General features: G+C 38.1%; 1 protein-coding gene across 3 annotated transcripts in view; it reads left to right on the plus strand.

The window, feature by feature from the left end:
* Tspan12 (tetraspanin 12) overlaps window positions 1–9,555 on the plus strand; it is a 102,368-nt gene that overhangs the window by 65,504 nt on the left and 27,309 nt on the right. For all 3 annotated transcript variants that reach the window (XM_029561507.1, XM_008828885.3, XM_029561506.1), the window contains exon 8: window positions 4,188–4,331. In XM_029561507.1, coding sequence (XP_029417367.1) covers window positions 4,188–4,331 — 144 coding nt within the window. The remainder of the gene's footprint in view (window positions 1–4,187; window positions 4,332–9,555) is intronic.

The following is a 9,555-nucleotide window of genomic DNA, read 5'->3' on the forward strand; positions in this document are numbered from 1 at the left end:
TTTTTTGATCTTTAAAATCCGATGACTTGAAATTAAGCATTGATCTTGCTTTAAACTGGCTCTTCTAAACAGTTTCCTTGTGACTGATGTGGCATTCCCAGAGGATGAGGGATCTCAGTTTCCTTTCATTTATCTTGGCTTTGGGCCATGAACCCTTTGAGAAGGAGGATCTTACTGGACTGTCAGCTCTTCACTCTGCCCTGATTGCACGTATGGCAGACATTCAAGTCCAGGACAATCTCCAAATCTGGCTCTTTGTGTCACAATTGTTGAAATGATGAAATTATCATTGTCACCCAGAGTTCCTGTTTATTTCAAAGCTTCCTGACTTTGTTGATTGTACAATTATACTAAAACACATACACACACACACACACACACACACACACACACACACACAAAGTGAAGCTTTTGGAATTGATAGTAAGCCATATTTAGCTACTGTCCAGAGTAGTTGTTCCAAGAGTCTTTATTTTCTGGCACTTATGATGTAGACTTTGTGATAAACGAGGCTGAAAAACAGTGAACGTTTTTCCCTCCTGATGGGACTCCACCTCCATGAAGCGTTTAAAGCGATGCAATTTATTGCACGCTACTTTTCGACTTGTCACATGTTCCCTCTTCGTATCCTAAGACTAGTTCATATGAGTGGTGAGTACCTCCACCAAGAGGACTTTCAAAGCCACTTGTATTAGTCTTCTAGGATTACCATGACAAAGTACCACAAACAAGGTTACTTAAGACAAGTGTTTGTTCACTGTTCTGGAGGCTAAAAGTTCAAGATCAAAGTGTTGGCAATATTGGTATCTCTCAAGGCCTCTCCCCATGGCTTGGAGATGACCTTCCCATGTCTCCCCATTGTCTGCCCTCCCTATGTGTCCATGTTTATGTTTCCTTTTCTTATAAAGATATTCATACTGGATTAAGGCACACCCCATCACCTTATTTTAAATTAATTACCTTCATAATGATCTTGTCTTCAGACACAGCCACATTCTCAGGTACTAGGGACTAGAATTTCAGCATAGAAATTTGGATAGGGAGAGACAACTCGGCTTAGGAGATACCCTTCTTCCAAAATAAATCATAGGTCAGAAACTCACCTCGTAAGTTTCAGCTTCCCGCAGCTCCTCGTTCACTGCTCTGCCTGTATCATATCTGAATGGGCCCTTGCATCATTTCTAATGACATTTATTTAGTATTTTTTAACTCAGTTTCTAAAAATACATTTATTTTAACATGGTGGTGGCTCTGTAGGCTTTCGAATCACAGGCTCCGCCACACATTGACCTATGACCTTACCCCATCAAGAACCTCAGTTTGTTCACATACAAAATGGTGATTCTGTGGAATTTTCTAGAGTTTGTACAGTGTTAGCAAGAGTAGAACTTTTTCATAATGAACAGTTAAAGGAGTTGGAGTGACAGGGAGGTATAGACCACAGTCTTGTGTTGGTGTCATGTTGAGTTCATCTTAAGGAGTTTTCAGGCAAAGTTTCAATACAAGTTCATGAACTTTCTGTTAAAGAAGCAGAGCCATGGGGCTGGACAGATGACTCAGCAGTTTAGAGCACAGGCTGCTCTTGCATAGGACCTGGTTCAATTCCCAACGTCCACATGGCAGCTAACTACTGTCCGTGACTCCAGTTCCGGGAGATCCGATGCCATCTTCTGACCTCTGCAGGCATTACACGACACGGGTGCACTTACATACATGCAAGCAATACACTCATACAGATAAAATAAAAATAATAAATAAATTTAAAAAGAAGCAAGGTTATTATATAAAAGAGAACATACTCAGAGGCTTATTAAACATGTTTGGCACTAAACATGATATTTTTATCTTATTTAGAAAAGACATTTCTAGGAAATACTTTATTTCCTGACAAGGCCAGATGAATGGGTTGCTCCCCAGTGTCTGGAGTTAGAGTGCTCCAAGAAGTTCCTCTGTAATCAGCACAGAAAGACCCCGAGTCACCAAACTATGAGGGAAGTGGGCTTTCTCTGGGTAAAGGGATTTTAAAAGACTGACTTGGAAATGAAATAATTTGTGGAATTTAGAAAGTGATGTCTTTTCAGTACGTGTATTATTTGAAGAGTACTACATGTATTATATAAAATATGTAATTGGGCTGGAGAGATGGCTCAGTGGTTAAGAGCACTGACTGTTCTTGCAGAGGACCTGGGTTCAATTTCCAGCACCCACATGGAGGCTATGAACTGTCCTTAACTCCAGTTCCAGGGGAATCTGAAGCCCTCTTCTGACCTCCACAGCATTGTGTGACATGAGTGTGCTCACATACATGCAGGCAATACACTCATACACATAAAATAAAAATAATAAAATATTAAAAAAATAAAATATATAATGTTAGATAATTCTTGACTCAATCTGTCATATTCATGATGTTCATGTTACAGTTATGGTACTTGAAACGACTTAGTTTGCTGTGTTTATGATATATTTGTGGCTTTTAAAACAAGTTTACAAAAGAATATAGAAAAATTGAAATATTTTATTTATCATTTTAATTTTGTGTATATGAGTGTATTGCTTGCAGATATATAAGAGTGCACCCATGTCACACGGTGCTTGCAGAGGTCAGAAGAGGGCATTGGATCTCCTGGAGCTGAAGTTACAGACAGTTGTTAGTTATCATTTGGGTGCTGGGAACTGAACCCTGGTCTTCCACAAGAGCAACCACTGCTCTTAACTGCTGAGCCATCTCTCCAGCCCAAATACTGTTTTAAAGTTTCTCAAAAATCTTATTATTCAGAGCTTTCGATGATTATCATTCAAAATGCTTCTTAGACATCTTTTTTTCTTTGGAAATCAAAAGACATTTAGGCAAGGGGAAAATGCAAAGTACATTTAGTATTTTTCTTGTTTGCTTTTGCATAAGGAATTCAGAATTCTTCCAAGTTGCTTTTGGTTAAACTTTGAAATGGTGCTGGATTGTGATATGGCATGACTCAGTGCTGATCATAGCACAGATCTCCTGGGCTATGTATTTGCATAGCCAGCCTCTCTTGGTAGAGTTCTTCTCCATGACTGCCCATATTCCTTGCTTCTTACTGTATAGAAGAATAATTCTCTTTTATCCAAGGGGAAAAGTCTATTCATTACAATTCTTTTTTTCTGAATCCAGCCCATACATACTTTTAAGCAGTATTTGTAAACCTTTATCAGAGAAAGCTTTTGCTCTTCTGTGATGAAATGCAACAAAAAATACAGTTTTATTAGATATAGTTTAGAGAAAAGCAGAATCACTTTTCATAGACCCAAATTTATTCAAGCTAGAGGCACACCATTTTTCTTAGGTTATGATCATAGAATGTTATAGCGTATTTTAAGCATCCCATTGTGGTGAGTGAAAATATGTTTGTCAAATCTCTGTTCCCAAAGTTTTTGGACTGATAAACCCATCCATGTCTGATAACCTTAGTGATATGGGCTTTAAGAAATTTTTCCGTAGAGTTCATGGAAACTTGTGTTTTGTTTATTTGGTCTTTTTGAGACAGGGTTTCCTCATATCCCCAACTGGTTTAGAACTTGCTGTGTAGACCAGGCCAGTCTCAGTTTCACAGAAATCTTCCTGTCTCTGCCTCCCAAGTGCTGGAATTAAAGACATGCACCACCACGCTCAGCTTATGGAAACTTTTAACACAAGAGTTGAATTTGTTAAGCACTTTAGTGACTAGGTGATATACAAACTAACTTCTTTTTAGTGACTAGAAGTTAATGCTAATAAAACTTCATCTACTCTAAGTATGTGTGTTAAATCTTTCCTTGTTATGATCATCTGTAGAGGATCTTAGAACTGGAGAGTAAGACTCAGTCACAGATTGGCTTTTGTGTGCTGTGGACATTGTTAGAACTTGTTTTGTTATTGAATGGTTACTTTGGTTGTCCTTTATGACATATCTGTAACCAACACAGAATGCACAAATATCATAGATGATAAGTGAATTTATCTCTGAGTACAGTGGAAGGAATCTACTGTTTCATCTCTTGTAAGTAAATATATCTGTATCTATATCTATCTATCATCTATCTATCTATCTATCTATCTATCTATCTTATATCTATCAGTCATATATCTAATCTTAATCTATATCTATCATCTATCTATCTAATATATAATATATGTAGTTTCTAAGTGTAACCAGTAATTATTTTTTCAGTTTAAGTGCTGTGGAGTGGTGTATTTCACTGACTGGCTGGAAATGACAGAGATGGACTGGCCTCCAGATTCCTGCTGTGTTAGCGAATTCCCAGGATGCTCTAAACAGGCCCACCAGGAAGATCTCAGTGACCTTTATCAAGAGGTAAGGCCATGTGTGGTCAGCTTATCATGGAAAAACTGGAAAGAACTATAAGATTTAGCAATGTGATGGTTAAAATTTAATTTTCTGTGTAAATTGAAAGGTATTATTTTTGTTTTCCTTTGATAATGTGGAGGAATAGGAAAATAAAGTGAAAACTGGGAAAGGCAGGTTCTATCATTAATTGGATTTGAAATTATTTCTTAGAGCCAAATTCTGTTGCATCCTTTTGGGGATCTTTCTAAAACAAGCACATGTAGGTTATGTAGCTAGCTGGATATCTGGGAAGCACACAGTCTGGAGTTTTGTATTTTAGGTACTCCACAGATGTGGGGGAAAAGCAAACTCTCCTGCCTGAGAAAATACTGAGTGCTGTTCTTCGGATCCCCCTGCTGGTGACAACTGGTAATGTCAGTTTCAGTTTGCTGATGAAACTTTACATTTACTGGGTTTAAAATCAAACCATCTGTGCCAAGAAATGTACAGATTGTGTGTTCTGTGAGAATTTATCTCAATAATCAGTTACTCCTTAGAAGTTTCTCCAGACTTTCACCTCCAGTTGTGATTTTTCACACTTTTAGCAATGGAATTCTATTTTTAAATTAATATCTAAAGTTGTACTGTCCCATACAAGCGCCACTGACCACATGTGTTAATTTCCATTAAAACTAAATGAAACAATTAAATTAAAACTTCAGTTCTCAGTTTTACTAGCTACATTTCCACCCTGGATCTAGTTCTCACAATGGGCAATGAAGTCATAGAATGCGGTTGAAAGTCTCAGGCCCTGGTTGGGATGATGCATATCTTTAATCCCAGCAGGTGGATCTCTGTGAGGTTGAGTCCAGCCTGATCAGCTGGGGCTACAGAGAGACTATGTCTCAAAAGTATAACAAAAAAAGGAAAAAAAGTGTGTGTGTGTTTATATACATATATGTGTGGATACACTTACCTGTGTGTGTGTGTGTGTGTGTGAGTGTGTGTGTGTGTGCACTTGTGCACACATGCAGGTCAGAGGTTGACCTCGGGTGTCTTCTGTTATCACTCTCACCTTATTTTTTGAGACAGGGTCTCTCATTGAACCTGGAACTTGCTGTTTTGGCTAGGTTGGTTGGCCAGCAAGCCCCTAGGATCTGCCTGTCTCCACTACTCCAGTGGTGGGGTTATATATGTGTTCTGTTGTACCTACCTCTTCTGTGGGTGCTGGGAATTTAAATTCAGGTCCCCATTCTTGTATGACACGTTACCCACAGAGCCATCTCTCTAGTCCCCACCTTGGGAGTTTTAAGATACACCTTTTATATACTTAAAGATAATTACCTTAGGAGCATATATTTTTTCCAAAAAATATTATTAACCCCAAACATTTTTTCAACTACCTAGTGAAGTCAGTTATAGAAATATATAGTTGGAACTGGAGAGATGGCTCAGTAGATAAGAGCACTGGCTGCTCTTGCAAAAGATCTGCATTCAATTCCTAGCACCCACAGGCAGCTAACAACAGCCTATAGCTCTTGTTCCAGGGGAAGCTGACACCCCCTTCTGGCCTCCGTGAGTATTGCACAACATGGGTGCACTTTACACATGAAGGCAATACAGTCATACACACAAAATAAATAATTTTAAAAGAAATATATAATTTATACTGCATGCTAATTCATTTGAACAAAGTATAAAATGAGTGCCTTCAACAATGGAAATTTCTTGCAGTCTAGAGGGTAGACGTTTAAGATCATTATGCCAGTCAGGTTGAGTTTTTAGGGGGCCTTGGGGGAAGAATCTGTTTCATGGCTTTCACCAAGCTTCTGGCGAATGATTGGCAGCTTCACATTCCTTGTATTGTAGAAACTTTATCCTGACCTGTGTCTTCATCTGCATCTGTCTATGTGAGTCCCTGTCTCTGAATTTCCTCTATAGGGTTCCCAAGTCAACAGGAACCCCCTTTTCTCCAGCATGGGTTCATCTTCACATCATCACATTTTCAACAACCCAGTTCACAAATGAAATCTCATTGTAGCTGTGGAGATCACAAATTAAATACATAAATTTTGAAAGACACAGTCTAACCCATAACAAGTATTATTGAAATAACTGAGTAACTCAATTTGTTATAAAAGATATCAAACTATGAATTTAAATTCCTCACATAACTGAAAATACCATGTCTGCTTTTATTATTCTGAATATATAATGTTTAATAATATTTGGCTCAATGCAAAAAGAATACATAAGATGTAGTTAATTGAATAAGACTTTGCTGAGTCAGTGTTCCTAGGTTCCCCAGTTATGATGACACATCTCTTGCTCTAGGTGAAAACTGACATCTCTGTTGGCTAGTGTTTATAGTAGAATGGTCAATACAATGCAACAAAGTCTTATTTGTTCCATATTACAGAATACATTATATAGTGGTTCTGAGAGAGTGCAAAATGGAAACTACTGCAGTTTAAATACTGTTAGCCATTAAGGGAATGGGTAATTACAGTATAAATATGTGTCGACTTTGAATTGAAACCTCTCAACTACCTTAGTGTGAATTTTGCCCATTGATAGTTCTGAGAAATGGCGAGTCAATATTGAAAAGGATTGTGCTACTACAGTACACTAGTGCAGCTTGTGTCCCTAGTGCAGAGGATAGGATTCTAAGCAGGACTGGGATCAGGAAACCAGAAAATGTCACCAGATGCAGCTCTTCAAAATCTGAATGTGGGCAATTTCTCCCATTTTCATGTTTTTAGCTGAAAAAAATTGTTCAATATTCACATGTGCTTTAATTTTCTTCTTATAAAATACCCAGTTCATTTTTCCTAGTCTGGCTTAGGTGTTTTCTACCACTAATGTTTCATAATGAGATACTTTGCTTTCAGGACATCTGATTGAAAGATTGAGAAACGCCATACTGTTGTACACATGCAGATTGGTAACCCAGATTATTTTGAATTTTCCAATAGTCAACTGGTATTGTCAGTTATAAGTTGATTTTACGCCCAGACCTCTGGTCAGATAGATGGTTCGTTGTATCAGAGCAATATGCTTTTGCAGTTTATAATAAACTGATACTGATATTAGTAATAATATGGAGCATAGTTCTATATATAATTGACTTTCAAAAATGAATCATTTAGTAGCTGTATAGTTCAAGAACAATTAAGTCCAAAATTAAAAAATAAGAATCTTGAGGTCACCCAGTAGGAACATGTATGTTTAAAAGGAGAAATGAGTGAATAGGAGCTTCTTGAGATGCTTAATTTGAATTTGAAAACACCAAGGGGGATATTTTAGATGTTTTCAACTATTTCAAAGTTCATAATTGAGAACAGGACCCAAGCATAGGCAGTGTAGCTCTAAGGGCCAGAAGTTACAGGAGGGAAATTTTGACTTAATAGAAGGAAGACCTTGTTCATCAAAATCTGTCCAATCATGAGACAGGTTATCTTATAAAATAGTGAGTATTTTATCACTAAAAACATCAAGGTCAGATAGCCATGACATTGGTGCTGTAGAATGGGTTTTTAAATTAAGAGTGAATCTGCACTAGATGAACTTCAAGGTCCCTTTATCTTTTGTATTCTGTAAGTCCCGAGATAAGAACTGGCATTCTTCCTGCAGTCTTTCTTTAGTAGTCTGAAATCAGGGAAATAAATCATTCTCAACCACCTGGTGGCCTGCCTGGTCCCTGACCCAATAATATTTTATGACACATTTTGAAACCTGTGAAAAATGATAGAGCAGAAATATAGCAACAACTGCATATTTTAGAAATATCCCCATCAGAGGTATGGTTAGGTTTGGCACACAATGCCTTGAAGATCTGTAATAAGAGGCATGCACTTGGATAAAGGTATATGCTTAATAATCACAGATGAAACTATCTCTGACTTTCAGTTTGGTCTTGGATATCCATTTTTCCAAAATATTTTATGATTGTCTCAAGTTCCACATATAGTATTGAGTATCACAGCAAAAATCTCCTGTGACTTAAGATCTGGTTAGTGAAATAGACATTTAACCACAGCAGCAGCAGCAGCAGCAGCAGCAGCAAAAACAACAACAACAATGAAAAGAGAGTTACAGAAAAAAGAGGTGTAAGTAAGTGTTTTGAAGACTCTGAATAGAGTAATGGTGTGAGCAGTTTTTGGTGAGGGAGCTAATTTAACTAGAAATAGGCTGCCTTCAGAGGTAGTATTTGAACTGAAACCAATTGATGAGAAGCACCCAGCCACACAAAGTATGTTAGAAGAGTGTGTTTTTGGCTTAAGGAACTACAAAGGCTTAGGTGGCCTGGGCCCTTGATCCATAGCGTTCTGGTCTTTGGAATTGTCTGCACAACTATGTGTTCTAATGCTAGGCATCAGACTTGGTCTCAGACTCAGAGTTTAGGTTGGTAAAATCCAGGTCTGTCATGTCAGTTCTTTCTCTCAGCGACTGGGTGTCCATCAGACCCATGTTACATTTAGAGAGCAAGAACATAAAAGGAGACTGGCGGAAAATACGTCTTCATATTACAGGGACTCTTAACCTCCTGCCCGCAGATATGGGCTCTTCTTGGAAGGACTCAAAGGGAAAAGTTAACACTATCACATCTGTTTTCAGTACCTTACATGCTTCTTCTTGGTAGGAGCCCAGCTTTCACTACCTCTTCTTTAGATTTTGTGTAGGACAATAGTTGCAGTCTTTATCTCCAACTGAAAATGACGCATAAACCATACCTCCGAGGGACTGAAAGTCGCATGTGTGGCACCTCAAGGAAACTGATGACCCCCTCAAAATGCAAAGCAAAGCAAGACAAAAGCCAAGTAAAATGTATCTCTAGACATGTTTCTTTGTTTTCTAGTTAGAAGAAAGGCTACTGCTCAAATGCTCAAATATGTTGACTATTTCTTATGAAAAGCAGTGTTCTTAGAGGTTTATGTAAAGGCGGGATGGGGAGATCCCCTTCCCACAGCTGGTGCCTTTTCCTTGAACCGTTAGACATTCTGTATTCCACGTGTTGGATGTGAATTTCAAATACTCTCAATATCCTTTCTTTGCAACAACTAATATTGCCATCAGCCATTTATGATTCTTCAGCTGATAGTCTATTTCTCGTTCCAACACTATGTACAAATAAAAGACGCCAGAAGGGGCAAGGAGTGAGGAAATGAAGGGATGTGACCTTTTCCTGTGTTTAGAATGGCATGTATGTTCAGATCTTCAAATACAGCATGAACTGGGGGGGGGGGGTTAG

This window comes from Nannospalax galili, unplaced genomic scaffold (assembly GCF_000622305.1).
Source record: "Nannospalax galili isolate Female #2095 unplaced genomic scaffold, S.galili_v1.0 scaffold413, whole genome shotgun sequence".
Taxonomy (NCBI): Eukaryota; Metazoa; Chordata; class Mammalia; order Rodentia; family Spalacidae; genus Nannospalax; species Nannospalax galili.